This window comes from Prionailurus viverrinus, chromosome A2 (genome assembly GCF_022837055.1).
Source record: "Prionailurus viverrinus isolate Anna chromosome A2, UM_Priviv_1.0, whole genome shotgun sequence".
NCBI lineage: Eukaryota > Metazoa > Chordata > Mammalia > Carnivora > Felidae > Prionailurus > Prionailurus viverrinus.
In genome coordinates, this window is record NC_062562.1 from 1,532,171 (window position 1) to 1,545,756 (window position 13,586).

Here is a 13,586-nt window from a genome sequence, read left to right on the forward strand (position 1 = left end):
CCGTCCCTGTGGACGGGACTCCTCTGGGGACCCCCCCGTGCGTGGGGTCACGCGGGACGTGTCCTTCTGTGCCTGGCTTCTGTCCCTGCACACGGTGGCCTCCGGGTCCCTCCACGCGGTGGCAGGTGGGAGGACGCCCTTCCTCCCTGAGGCTGGGTCACATTCCAGCGTGTGGCCGGACGCACCGTGTTCACCCTTCCCTCTGTCCCCACGTGGGGCAGCCGGGAACCTCGCGGCTGTGCACGCAGGGGTGCGGGCATCCTTTGGGGGCCCCGCTTGCACCCCTCATTGGGTGCATCGGGACGCGTGGAATTGCTGGGTCGCGTGGATTCCGTGTCTAACTTTCCGCGGGAGCAAGCGCCACGCCGGCCTCCAAAGCGGCCGCCCGTCTCGCGCTCCTGACGCCTCGGCACGGCCTCGTAGCCAGAGGTGCTGTGCCGTCTGGCAGAGCCGGGGGCCTGTCCCTCCGCGTGGAGCTCGAGAATAAAACCCAAGCCTGTCGCTGCAGCCACGTGGCCCGCGTGGCCCTGTTCGCTCCCCTTTGCTCACCGTGTCGGGTCCTCCAACATCCTGTGTTTGTTCCCGCCCCAGGGCTTTTGCACATGCTGCGCCTTTGCCCGGCTCACCCCGGGGCCAGCTCCTCCCCGTTGCTGAGGCCTCAGTGCCAACGACACCTCCTCAGAGGGGCCCCCGCCGGGCATCTGTGTCGAAAGTCACCCCTAGAGCCGCCCTCTGTCCCCTCACCCAGTTTAATGGCCTCGCTGGAACTTAGAGCCACGTGGAGTTATCCCGGGCCTCTTCTGTTTGCTCACTTCCTGTCTGTCTCTCCGCCCTTGGCACCCTGCCGTCTCCCCAGTGCCTGGCGAGTAGTAGGTGGTCACTAAACACCTGTGAGATGAGTGTGTCACCTCGGCGTGTCGCTCTCCCAATTAGGGACGGCCGCAGGTTTAGCCACCAGGATGAAGGGAGTTGTCTGGTGCCAAGGGGTGGGTGTTCCTGGGCGGGAAGGGCGGGACCGGAGGCCCAGCGGCGCCTTTCTCGGGGGCTGGGACGGACCGAATTTGGGCTCCTGGCCACGGACAGGAAAGAACACTCTGTACACTCGTCAGTGGGATCCAGTTTACATTTCTATTGTCGCCACGATCATGTGCTTGTTTGAGCAAAAGGATACGGGAGGAGGTGACGTCCCGGCTACACATGAACGCCCCACGGGCCTGAGAAAGTCGAGAGAACCGGTCTGGGCCGAAGCAGGGAGTCACTTGAGATTCAGCTGTTGCCAGTGGCCAGACTCTCACTTATACTAGCGTGAGTGTGGCTACCTATGCTCTGTGCGTGGTGCTAAAGGGAAGGAGATCTCGTGTGCCTCTCAGAGAAGGAGATCTTCGAGGAAAGGCCCGGAATGACAGGAGAGTGTTAGCCATGTAGATGAAGAAAGGACATCCAGGCAGAGGGTACCACACCACCTGTGCAAAGGTCCTGGGGCAGGATTGGGCCTGGCACGTTGGCAGAGCAGCCAGAGGCCCGTGTGGCTGGAGCAGAGTAGACGATGGGCGAGAGAAGGAGGAGGGGATGGGGGGGGGGGTGGGAAGGGATGGGGCGGTCTGGCAGGGCCACAGGGGGCCGCTGGAGGTGGGAGCCCCGGAGGGCGGTGGGCAGAGGCAGGACGAAGTTCATCTGGATTCTGAGTTTGGACAAACGCCGTCACCAGCACAGTATTTATCCCCTTATCAGCGATTGGCCCTTCCTCTTCCGAAGCAGCTCAGACTCCAGCCTCACCCCCATGAAGGAAGGCAGCGGTGGAGAAGGTTCGTTTTGCAGATGGGAAAACCGAGGCTCAGAGGGAGGACACGGGACTAGTCCAAGGTCACACGCCAGGCTGTGCCAGGCAGGGCAGGGACTCCGTGCGGCTCTGGCTCCCAGGAGACCCCCGAGGTCCGACGATCGGGGGGGGCTACACCCCGCCCCCTTTCTTCAAGACCCCGGTGCGTTTCAAAGGCCCCGGAAAGCCCCCACAGCTGCTCGGAGACCAGAGATGCCCGTTCTTCTTGACCATGAGGCCCGTGCTCGGTCGGGTCTCGAACCACGAGCACGGGTCACCGGCGGGCACGTCCTGCTTCAGTTTTCACCCAGGAGACACGTCCCTGGTGTCCTCGCGGGGAGAATACCGTTTGGGCAGCACGGGCTGCGGAAAGCCGTGTCCGGGGGCCGGAGGGGGTGGGGGGGTGGGGTGGTTGAGTCGACCAGGTCAGGAGAAAACTCAGAACAAAAACCAAAAGACAAGCCAACGACGTTTTAAAGCTGGCATATTGGATGCGGTATGATATTCAACGAGATGTTCGTGTATATTTTTTTTAAGTCCGTTTATTTATTTTTGAGACGGAGGGGGGGGAGAGAATCCCAAGCACGGAGCCCGACGCGGGGCTCGAACTCACGAAGAGAGATCATGCTCTGAGCCGAAATCAAGAGTCGGATGCTTAACCAACTAAGCCACCCAGGCGCCACCCCCCCCCCCCCACCGCCACCGTGTATGCGTTTTTACGAGGAGCAGATAAAACCGTCAGCCCATCAGCTTTCCTTGCTGTGTGGCCTTGGGGAACTTACTTGCGGTCTCTGGGTAACCCCGGGGATTGCCGGACCGGATCCAGGACGGCTTCAGGGTGTCAGACCAGACCGTGTCGCCCGTCGACGCGCCCCGTCTCGTGACACCGCGGCCCCTACCCCCGGCGGCCCGAGCGGGGCGTGCTCGGAAGTCTCCCCCGCCTGCGCCATAGGGTCTGGGGGCTCTGCTCCCCGAGGGGGTGCTCGTCGGCGTGGGCAGAGCAGGGAGGTAGGTACCAAGGGCGTATTCTGTCGCTAGCTGTCCCCAGCACACGGATGAGTGTGCTCTTATCCCCACCACCTACTTCTCCCATCCCCCTCCCACCTCCCCTCTGCGGGTTCTCTGTAGTCAAGAGCCCGTTTTCTGGCTTGTCTCTCCCCCCGCCCTCTTGTTTATTTTGTTTCTTCAACTCCACATATGAATGAAATCCTACGGGGTTTGTCTTTCTCCCACTGACACATTTCGCTCAGCGTTATGCTCTCTAGACCCATCCATGTTGTCCTCCTGGGGGAGTTTTGAAGATTAAATAAGTCAGTGGAGGTGAACCGTGCAAGCCCGATATAGTCAAAGAAATGAGTCACTAAGTATTCACAATTGGACCGTACCATTTCACCCAGAACCCTCATCAACCCTCCCAGGACCTCCAGTCTATGTCCCTCCTCCTCCAGGGGCGGCCACTCACATCTCCGAGCCCCGTGGGGCCTCCCTGGCACTTGACACGCCCCGAGTTTATCCCCTGGGTGAATCTGTTTGCTTGTTCATTGCCCGTCGCTCCTGCGTCGGGCTCTGTGCCGACGGCTCGGAGCCCGGAGCCTGCTTCGGGTTCTGTGTCTCCCTCTCTCTCTGCCCCTCCCCCGCTCACGCTCTGTCTCTCTCTCCTTCAAAAACAAATAAACATTTTTGAAAAATTATAATTAGAAACAAAAAGAGCGAAGAGCAGAACTGCTTGCCTTCTCCCTCCCCCAAGCACTGGTTTTCACCCCCACTGGAAACGGATGGATTCAGAGCAGGGCCTCCCCCCACTCGGCACTGCAGACACTGGGGCGGGTCATTCTGTGGGTGGTGTCCTGGGTGCTGTAGGGGGTGAGCGGCGTCCCCGGCCCCCTCGATGCCAGGACAGCCCCAGTCCTGACAACCACAGAGGCGCCCAGACTTTGTCCCGAGGGGCAGGATCACCCCCGTTAAGCAACTCTGCGACGGGCACATACCTTCTCTGACTTGACATCGCCTTTGGATAAGAGACTCTGAGCTGCGCCTCAGTTTACCAAACTCATCAGTTGGGTAGATTGAATCAATCTACCGTGACCGCTCTTCACGCAGTACGACTCAGCAGACAAAAGCCGTTGTCTTGGGGCCTGGGGCAGCCGGGGACACTGGACGTTAGCTGTCCTTTTTTTTTTTTTTAGCGTTTATTTATTTTTGAGGGAGAGAGAGAGAGAGAGACAGAGCGTGAGCGGGGGAGGGGCAGAGAGAGAGGGAGACACAGGATCCGAAGCAGCTCGAGGCTCCGAGCCGTCAGCACAGAGCCCGACGCGGGGCTCGAACCCACAACCGCGAGATCATGACCTGAGCGGAAGTCGGACGCTTCACCGACGGAGCCACCCAGGCGCCCCTTTTTTTAAAAAAATTTTTTAATGTTTAGCCTGTCCTTTAAACATTATCCATTAGACGTCTGTTCAGACCAGAGGACACTGCATTTAAGGGCCGGCTGTCTAAGCAGATGAGAGGATGAAGGGAGTCTCCGTGCCCCTTCCCTCCCGATATTTCATGGAAACATCCATCGCAGCTCGCAGCTCAGCCCCGGGGGGCTGAGCTGGGCTCAGCTTTCTGTGATGGTGGCAGGGTTCCGCACCGTCCAGTCTGGTCCCCGCCAGTCTCGTGGGCTCCTGAGTAGCGAGAGGTGACCGAGGCTGGCGAAGTCCTGAAATTCTAACTTGATTTCAGTTTAGCTCACTTACGTGTAAAGTCGCATGTGGCTGGTGCGAGTTTTCAGGACCCAAGTGACAGGCAAGTGGTCAGCAGACAGATGAGACTTTTTGTGGAGGTTGGAGATACTTAAAAAATAAGATCACATAATGAAAAGTCAGGACGTCCTGCCGCCTGCCACCATGTGGACAGGCCCGGAGGTCACTGTGCACGGTGGCAGGAGCCAGACACAGAAGGACACATCCCGCGTGACCCCACGCACAGGGGGTCCCCAGAGGAGTCCCGTCCACCGAGTCAGAGAGAAGATGGTGGGAGCCAGGGCTGGGGCAGGGGGTGGAGAGTCTGTGCTTCATGGGGACAGAATCTCAGTTTGGGGAGATGGAAAGTTCTGGAGACAGATAGTGGGGGTGAATGCAGGACGGCGTGAGTGTGCCTGATGCCAATGAGCCGTGCACTTAGAAACAGTTAAACGGTGGGGCGCCTGGGTGGCTCAGTCGGTCGGGCGTCCCACCTCGGCTCAGTTCGTGATCTCGCCGTTTGTGGGTTCGAGCCCCGCGTCGGGCTCTGTGCCGACAGCTCAGAGCCTGGAGGCTGCTTCGGGTTCTGTGTCTCTCTCTCTCTGCCCTTCGCCTGCTCATGGTCTCTCTCAAGAATAAACAAACATCAAAAAAAAAAAAAAAAGAAAAAGAAACAGTTAGATGGTAAATTTTATGCTATGTCTATTTAACCACCATCTAAAAACTAAATTAAAAAAGATTTAATGAGGTAGCATGTCATCACAGCATCAGTGTTTAGAAACGACGCTTATTTAATTTAAAAAAAAAAAAAAAGCTCCCCGGACCAAAGAAAGGGAAGGGTAAACCCCTTGACCCCAGTGAAGGGATCTCCATCGTGCTCGGGGGTGAGAAACTGGGGAGTCTCCCCAAGATCGGAACCAAGAAGGGCCACTCGCTCTCGCCACTTCCGTTCGGTATCGTGCTGGAAGTCCTTGCCTGTGCAATAAGGCAAGAAAAAGGAAATCAGAGGCCTACAGATCAGATGACACAAGGGTCTTACAAAGAAAATCCCGAGCGATCTACGAAAACACAAACATCTCCTAGAACTACTGAGTGAGCTCAGCGGGGCTGCGGGATACAAGACCGACAGGCGACGGCCAGCCACGGTTCTCAGCGCTCACAGCGGACAGTTAACCGCCACGCGGAACACAGTGTCGTTCACAGCCGCTCCCAAGCCCACGGTTTTTTGACCGTCACTACCCACCAGCGCTTTCACACGCATTCGCTGACTTGGCGGCCGGCAAAGCCCGGAGGTGGGTTCTGCCATCTTTCTGTTCCCGGGAAACCGCGTGGCTCCGAGAGGTGGTCTGGCCGGCCCCAGGTCACAGGGCGACCTTGGCTAAGAGTCAGCTGTGGCCGAGCGCCCTCGCTCTCCACGGATGCAAAGTAACAACACCCTAGACGGAAACAGGGGAGGGGGGGGGACGCAGCACGGAGAGTGATAACGCCTCCCTCCGGCTGGCGACGTGCTTACTGTGTGCCCCCCACCCCCCACCCCGGTCTGGGGCTCTTTCTTGTATTCGCGATCGCCTTTTCTGTCAGGGGACAGCCTCTGAGAGAGACGTGTGGCTGTGCCCACTTCACGGATGAGGAGAACGAGGCCCACAGCCCTGCGGCCCTGACCGGGCATTGCCTGAGCGCCCGCCGCGCCCTGCTGCCTGCCGAGGCCGTGTGGGCGCCGGATCCGGAAGAGGGTCCTGTGCCCGAGGCCAGCTGCCCGGGCTGGGCTCTTCCCAACGCGGCGGCCACCGTGCCCAGCCGCGTGGCCGTCCAAGCGGAACTGGCCGGAGCCAAGGGGCCGCTGGCAGCCCGGTCTGGGAGCGGCCACAGGGCACGGGGCCGAGCCGGGCACGCTCGCCTCGGCTGCTGCCCAGCCCTGCCCAGCCCAGTGGGTCACGACTGGGGCTGCCCCCGTCCGCTCCTGTGGCGGGTCGGGAAACTGAGGCACGGGTCCTCGGCCCGGTGGCGTTCAGGGCACCCTCGATCTTGGCGGGCAGGAGGTGCTCGACACACAGGGTGTGCCAAGCCACGAGGCGCACGGGGAGGGCTCCGCGGCCGTCCGGGGAGGCGTCCGCACGGTCACCCCCACGGGATCCCGAGGGAGCGGAGGGCGCGTCGCCTCGGAGGCTCCCGGAGCTGGGATGGGAACTCGGGCGTCCGATCCCGGAAGCCAGGCGGTTAACGCACGGCCGTGGGTCGCAGGTCTGGACGCACGTGCCCACTCATGCAGAAAGTCACCCTGGTGATGGGGTGGGGGCACAAGTGCCGTGGGTGGGCACTTGCTCACTGTTCCAACCTCAGGCTTCCTTGCCTATAAAATGGGCACAATCAAAAAAAAAAATGGGTACAATCACAAACGCCAGACGTGTGGCTCTCACGGATTGAAGGAGACCTCGAAAATGAGGTGAAGCCCACGTTTAGGGCCATTTTAGGGATTTAAAATATTCTTTTAAGTTTATTTATTTTGAGAGCGAGAGAGAGAGGGAGGGAAACAGAGAATCCCAAGCGGGCTCCACGCCGTCCGCGCTGAACCAGATCCGGGGCTCGAACTCGATTTGGGCGTGCCCTAGGGGCTCCCGACCCGTCCGTATTACCTCTTTACCACCTCTCGGTGATGCCCACACCCATTTGAAAGAGAGAAGTGAGGCTCAGAACAGTTAAGCAACTTCCCTGAGAGCACACAGGGGTTATGCCTGGCTTTGGAACCTAGCAGGTGGAAAGGGCTGGTTCTCCTTCTTTGGCGTCTGGCCGTGACTCCCACCACCTTGGTGTTTGACCTCAGAGACAGATAGGCGGGGCCGGGGGTTCCGTCAGGCTGGGCTTGTGGGTGTCCCCCCCCCCCCCCGCCGCCCCCACCCCGGTCCCGGGTGGACGCCGTGGGGGCTGCAAGGGGTTGGCGCGCCTCGCCCTCCATCCAGGCTGCCGGAGCTGATAATGCTGAGCTCAGCGTCTGTCTGTTTCGCCGTCTGCCAAGGAGCCTGATTATTTTTAGATAAGATGGAGGGCGGGCGCCAGGGTGGGAGGGAGCCCCCAAGCCAGGCGGGTGGGTAGCCGCATGGCGGCTGCAGGGGGACGCCCCTCTGCCCTCTCCTGGGGGCCCTGAGTGACAACCCAAGACCAAGGGCTGGGGCCCCGGGACTTCAAGGGCAGAGGCCGAGGGGAGGGGGCCAAGCGGAGACCCCCGGGCCTGGGCGAGCTCGGGACCGCTTCTCCACGGCGCTGCCCAGCCTGGCCCCGGCACGGAGGCCTCCTCTCCCCCCGGGGTGGGGTCCCCTGCAATGTCACCACACCGTCCTCCTCCTTCTCTTTGCAGACGCGGAGCAGAGCGGTAGTCCCCGGGCAGGGATGGGCTCCGACCAGGAGGACAGCAAACCCATCACGCTGGGTGAGTTTGGGGATGGCGAGGGCTGGGGCGCACGGCCCCATCGTGCTCTCCATGGCCCCGCGTGGGCACCTCACAGCCATGCTGTAGGCAGGCACTGGTATTGTTCCATTTTGTAGATGAGAAAACCGAGGCACGGAGAGGTCAAGGGGCCTTCCCAGGGGCAAGCAGGGAGCTGGGGTTGGAAGCCACGACTCCGAGCTCCCGCCCTCTGGGCCCTGAGGGGCTCACCCCACAAGAGAGGGCCCTGCTTCTGCCCTGGTCTGCTCCCATAATCGCCCTCCTGGACCAGAGCAGTCACCTCTACCCTGGTCCCCTGGCTTCTGTCCTCGCTTCCCTGTCTGTCCTAAGGTGGCCAGAGAGCCCCCATGAGCTCTGAGTCAGGTCCTGCCCTCCTCTGCTCACAGTCCTCTAGGGGCCCCACCTCCTTTGGGGCAAAAGTCCTCCCCTGACCCCCAAGGCCCTGCAGGACCTGTCCCTGTGCCCTGCCTGCCCTCCCTTCCTCCGTCTCTTCCCCTCGGTCTCTCTGCTCCAGCCACATGGGCCTCCTAGCTGTTCCTCCAACAGTCCAGGCCCAGTTCCTGCTTCAGGGCCTTTGCATGTGCTTTGCCTTCTATCTGGACAGCTCACCACTCTCTCTCTCTAGATGACCCAGGTCTTAGCTCACATACTCCCCTTCTCAGATTTGCTGACCTCAGACAGCTTCAGCCACTCTCAATGACCACTTTCTGTTTTATTTCCTTTTGAGGAAGTTAGTGATCGCCTATGTATTTGCTTAGTTGCTTGTTTGCTTCTCTCCCCTAATGCAACCTCACCTGCTTGAGGGCAGAGGCTTTTGTCTGTCCTGATCACTACTGTGTCCTCAGCGCCTAGGATAGGACCCTGGTACACAACAGGTGCTCAATACATATTTGCAGAAAGAAAAAAAAGGAGAGAGGGAGAGGTGAAGCAGAGACAAAAAGAGAAATGGTACACAGGGGTGGAGGAGGAGAGATAACAGGAAGGAAGGATGGAAGAAAAAGCAAGTGGGTGAGGACGTCCCCGTTGGAAAGGCCGGCACAGGGAGGCCGGATGGTTCCAGGAGCGTCACAGGCCCCCGTGCCGCTCACCACGGGCCGGCTGTGACCCTGAGTCCTCCTTGGCCTCCTGTGATCCTCAGGCGCCTGCCTCCAAGCCAGATGTTCAAGGCAGGCGGGGGCAGTGGCGCTTGGCCTGGTCCCATGGGGAGCTCCAGCGTCTGGCGGAGGAAAGCACTTCCTCCCACCCGCCAGGGAGTCCCCTGGAGATGGAGCTGGGCGAGTGCTGCACAAACAGGAAACCCCGGTGGGGGGAAGGCGGAGGGGCGTGCTGACACCAGCTGGCCAGCTGGGTGGCAGGAAACGGCCGAGGCCACTTCCCCTGGACGCTGGGGACGGGGGGGGGGGGGGCATCGCCCTCTCCTCCCAGGGATGTGGTGGCCCTGAGCCCCCCAGCACGGGGCTGGGCATATAGTAATTGCTCAATAAATGGTGTGCACAAAGCTGGTAACCGGGGAGACTGGAGTTTCCAGACTGGCCAGGACTTGGGTCTCTCACAGCTGGGGAACCGGGCACCCAGGTCGGCTCCCTGTGGCCCGTGCTGCCCCCTGGGGGCCTGGAGAAGAACCGCTCTCGCCACCCCCGAGGCCTAGAGCCGCCCACCTGCTGGTCCCTTCTCCACTCTGACCACCTTCCTGGCTTCTTTCCCTCCTGTTGCCTCCAACCCCAGGGCCTTTGCATGGGCCACTGCTGGCAGTATCGTGACCCTCAGGGAGGCGGCCAAACCTCCTGTTTAAGATCATCCTGATCGCGGCAGCCGACACTGGCCTGCGTGGCCGTTACCCTGCACCAGGCGCCGCCCTTGCCACTTCCAAACTTTCATGTCTGTAGGCCTCTCGGTCCTCTTTCAGGCAGTCTCCCAACCCTGCCTGCCGACCACCGCCTGACGCGTGGTGCCTTTGCCTTAATGATCTAAAAAAAAAAAAAAAAAAACCCAAAACCGTATTGTGGTTAAATTCACATGACAGAACATGTACACTTAGTGGCGGTAACTACATTCGTACTGTTGTGCAACCATCGCCTCTAACTGTCCACAACACTTTTGTTGCCCTGAAAAGAAGCCCTGTCCCCACCCCTCCTCCCCCTCCCCAGTCCTCGGCCCCCATGAAGCCCCCTTCCTGTCCGCGGATGAGCCCGTTCAGGACATTTCACACCCGCGGACTCACGCCCCGCGTGGCCTCGTGTCGGGTTCCCTCCCTGAGCGTCGTGTGTCCGGGGTCCGTCCGCGGGGTGGGGGTGGGGGGGGGGTGGTGCGAGAGGCTGGCTCCCAGCCGTCCAAGGTCAGCCAAGAGGAGCCACACCTGTTTCCAAATCCGTTAAATGGGTCCCAACCACCGCATACCAGAGAGGAGGGTCCCTCTTCCTTTGACATTAGGCAGGCGCGGTTCTGGGGACATGGGGGACTTTAACTGCTGCGGGTGGACCTTCCATTCAGCCCGTGATTCTGAGCCCCTGCTGTGTGCCAGGCTCTGGGCCAGGCACTGGGGACACCGCGGGACCTGGGCACACAGACCTCCCCGTCGGGACAGAGCTTCCAGTCTGGAGGGGGAGGGATAAGGGGCTGCAGAACCGCGTGACATGAGAGCAAGCCAGCCCCTTGCGGCCAGTTGATTCCTATCAGCCACCCCGATGGCAGGGTGTGTGGCCTCCACTTTGGAGATCAGGGAGCACGGAGGCTCACGGACAGGAAGGGACTTGCCCAAGAGCACACGCGAAGCGGCAGCCGAGCTGAGATTCGAACGCAGGTCCGGCCTCTGCCTCCGTCTTGCCACGGGGCTGCAGGGGGTGGGCAGGGTGACCACTCCGGCCCCCGGAGTCTGGGTAGCCCAGGGTGTCGAGGAAGGAAACAGACCCAGTGAGTCCCATTTTCTCCCTGTTCCAGACACGACCGACTTCCAGGAGAGCTTCGTCACCTCCGGCGTGTTCAGTGTCACCGAGCTCATCCAGGTGTCCCGGAGTGAGTGTCCCCGCCCACCCTGTGCTGGGATCTGGAGAGGGGAGGGGCGCGGGAGAGGGAGAGGGGGCTTTGGGATGGGGACTCTGAGAAAGAGTCTCAGGGAAAGGGAAGCTGCCCATCACCCTGCCCTACTCCCCTCTGTCACCGAGCTAAGGTGCCTAGGAAGGGCAGTAGGTAGGGGCCCACACGCCCCACCCGCTTTGCCTCCTGTTCCCTTACCTTCCTAATGTACCTGCTGGGGACCCACCCACTCCCCAGACACCCCCACCTGAATTCCAGTGCAGGGAGTTCTGGGCACTGTCCTGCCTTAACCCTGACCATCATCCTCCCTGTCCAGATCAGCAGAGCCTGGCCTCAGGGAGCGCTGGGAAGCTCGGCCTCCCGCTCTGGCTATGCCTCTGCCTCACAGTGTGAGCTTGGCCTCTCCTGCTGGCTTTGGGCTTCTGACCCATAGAATGAGGACGCTTTCAGCCACGTTAGGAACCAGGCCAGTCAGGGGACGGGGTTCCTTTTGGGACCGGCCAGTCCCCCGGTGGCTCTCCCCACCCCTCCGGGGCAAACTGCAGCCCGGGAGCTTGCACCCTCTCTCACTCTGCCCCCTCTCGCCCTCCGCAGCACCCGTGGTGACTGGAACAGGACCCAACTTCTCCCTGGGGGAGCTGCAGGGGCACCTGGCATACGACCTGAATCCAGCCAGCACAGGCATGAGGAGAACGCTACCGAGCACTTCCTCCAGCGGGTACGTGCCCCGGTCCCTGCCTCTGGGCATTCAGCCACCCCTCGCCCACCTCCACCTGGCCCCGGCTGGCTGACTCCTCTCCCTGGAATGCCTGTTTTCAGGGTGCACATGGTAAACTCCTACGTATCCCTCAAAACCCAGCCCCAAGTGCTCCTTTCCCCAGCCCTGATACCCCACCCAGGGCTCCCACAGCCTTGAGTCCTATCAGCCCACCCCCTGAGACTCCCCGGGAATAGACACTGGTTCTTGCGGAGATACGCTGGGTAACCTTGAGCCGGTCACAGTGCTTGCGTGGATTTCCGCCATCTGTAAACTGGGATCATAGTCCTACCGGGTTGTTCTGAGGTTTACGGTAGGCCGAGTGTTTATCCAGGGTTTTAGTGCGCAGCCTGCCAGCCGGCCGTCTGCGCTCGGCCGAGTGCCTCACTGCCTCTGGCCCCGGGCGTCCCGTCCGAGCGATGGGCAGGTGGAGACAGGTGCTCCCCGAACCGGCTGAAAGTCCGCGGGAACCTCGACGTCTCGCGATAGCACCCTCGCCGCCCTGCCCCCTACGGACCGGAAGTCGGCCCAAACTGCCCCCGCCACACCCTCGCGTCGCCGTGGTAACCGGCCTGCGCTCTGTTTCCCTCGCCCTTTAGGAGCAAGCGGCACAAATCGGGCTCGATGGAGGAAGACGTGGACACGAGCCCCGGCGGCGATTACTACACCTCGCCCAGCTCTCCCACGAGTAGCAGCCGCAACTGGACGGAGGACATGGAAGGAGGTGGGGCTGGCAGTGGGGGCGGAGCGGGCCTCGGGGCCGGGGTTACCGCGGCGGGGACTACATATTCCGGCAGGCACTGCGCCGGCGCCGGGATGCGGGAAGCCCTGGGGCTGGGGCCGCGGGGCCTCCTGGGAGTTGTAGTCGCGCGGGTCGCTCGCCGCTGGGAAGTCCGGACTCACGTTCCCGGAGCTTCTGGCTTCCGTCGGGGCCGGGGAGGGCGGAGACTGCCCCTCCCGCGGCTTTCCTGCCCTCTGCCCGGTGCAGCCTCGTCTCCGTGGGGCTCCCGACCTGCGGCGTGGACTCGGTGGCGCTTCTGCTCGGCACCGCGCTTCTTCCCGGGGTCCGCCCTACGCTCTCATCTGGAGGGTCCCCGCTGGTGGGTCCCGAGCTGTAGCATGCCCCGTCGCAGGGGTCCTGCTGATCTTCCGAGATTCCCGTCTCCACGGGCTCGGCCTCCGCGCGGTCCCAGGTCTCCTTTTCTCTGAACCTCCTTTTCGGGGAGCGGCTGGCCTCTCACTCGTCTGCCTTTTTAGGGCCCTCCCCAGAACGGGTCCTGTTCTGCAGGGGCGGCATTGCCACAGGCTCCCCAGCGGCCTCCCCCCGAAGATCTCCGTTCCTTGGGGTCCTCGTCTCCACCGCGGTTCTCCTCCGGAGAACCCGAGTTTCTGCTCTCCCGCGGGCTGGCCTCGGGGCTGCTCGGGGACACTATGCTCAGGGGGGCCCACAAGCTTGCCTTGCCCTGGGCTGGGTGTCCCTGGAAATGCAAAGGCCCCCAGCGGAGTCTGTGTCCCAGAATTTAGAAACGTCCCTCAGTCCAGACCCTTACCCCTTAAAAAGGGTTCACCCCGCGGATTACCCAGTGGTTGCCAGTGTGGACTCGGGCCCACCGGCCAGTACAGCCTCTGGTGACCGCACTGCTCTGAGCCTCCGGTTCCTCATCTGTAAAATGCAGTTAATATCTGCACCGCCCTCTAAGGTTGTGGGGATTAAGTGAGTTAATACGTGCGGTGTCCCTAAAACAGGCCTGGCGCATAGTACACACCCAGTAAACCTGAGGATTTGTTTGCTTGCCCCCTGCTTTTTGGTCC

General features: G+C 61.3%; 1 protein-coding gene and 1 long non-coding RNA gene across 6 annotated transcripts in view; one reads left to right on the forward strand and one right to left on the reverse strand.

Annotated features, from left to right (window-relative positions):
• NFIC (nuclear factor I C) overlaps positions 1–13,586 on the forward strand; it is a 59,797-nt gene that overhangs the window by 25,994 nt on the left and 20,217 nt on the right. For all 5 annotated transcript variants that reach the window (XR_007148245.1, XM_047840825.1, XM_047840835.1 and 2 more), the window contains exons 3-6: positions 7,895–7,966; positions 10,922–10,996; positions 11,612–11,735; positions 12,374–12,498. Coding sequence is in view for 4 of the 5 variants with exons in the window: in XM_047840825.1 (XP_047696781.1) it covers positions 7,895–7,966; positions 10,922–10,996; positions 11,612–11,735; positions 12,374–12,498 (396 nt within the window). In the remaining variant the exon portion in view is untranslated. The remainder of the gene's footprint in view (positions 1–7,894; positions 7,967–10,921; positions 10,997–11,611; positions 11,736–12,373; positions 12,499–13,586) is intronic.
• LOC125155573 (uncharacterized) lies at positions 5,310–8,431 on the reverse strand. The gene is made up of 2 exons (XR_007148278.1): positions 5,786–8,431; positions 5,310–5,517 (listed from the first exon to the last, which is right to left on the reverse strand). It is a non-coding gene; the product is annotated as an uncharacterized LOC125155573 (long non-coding RNA).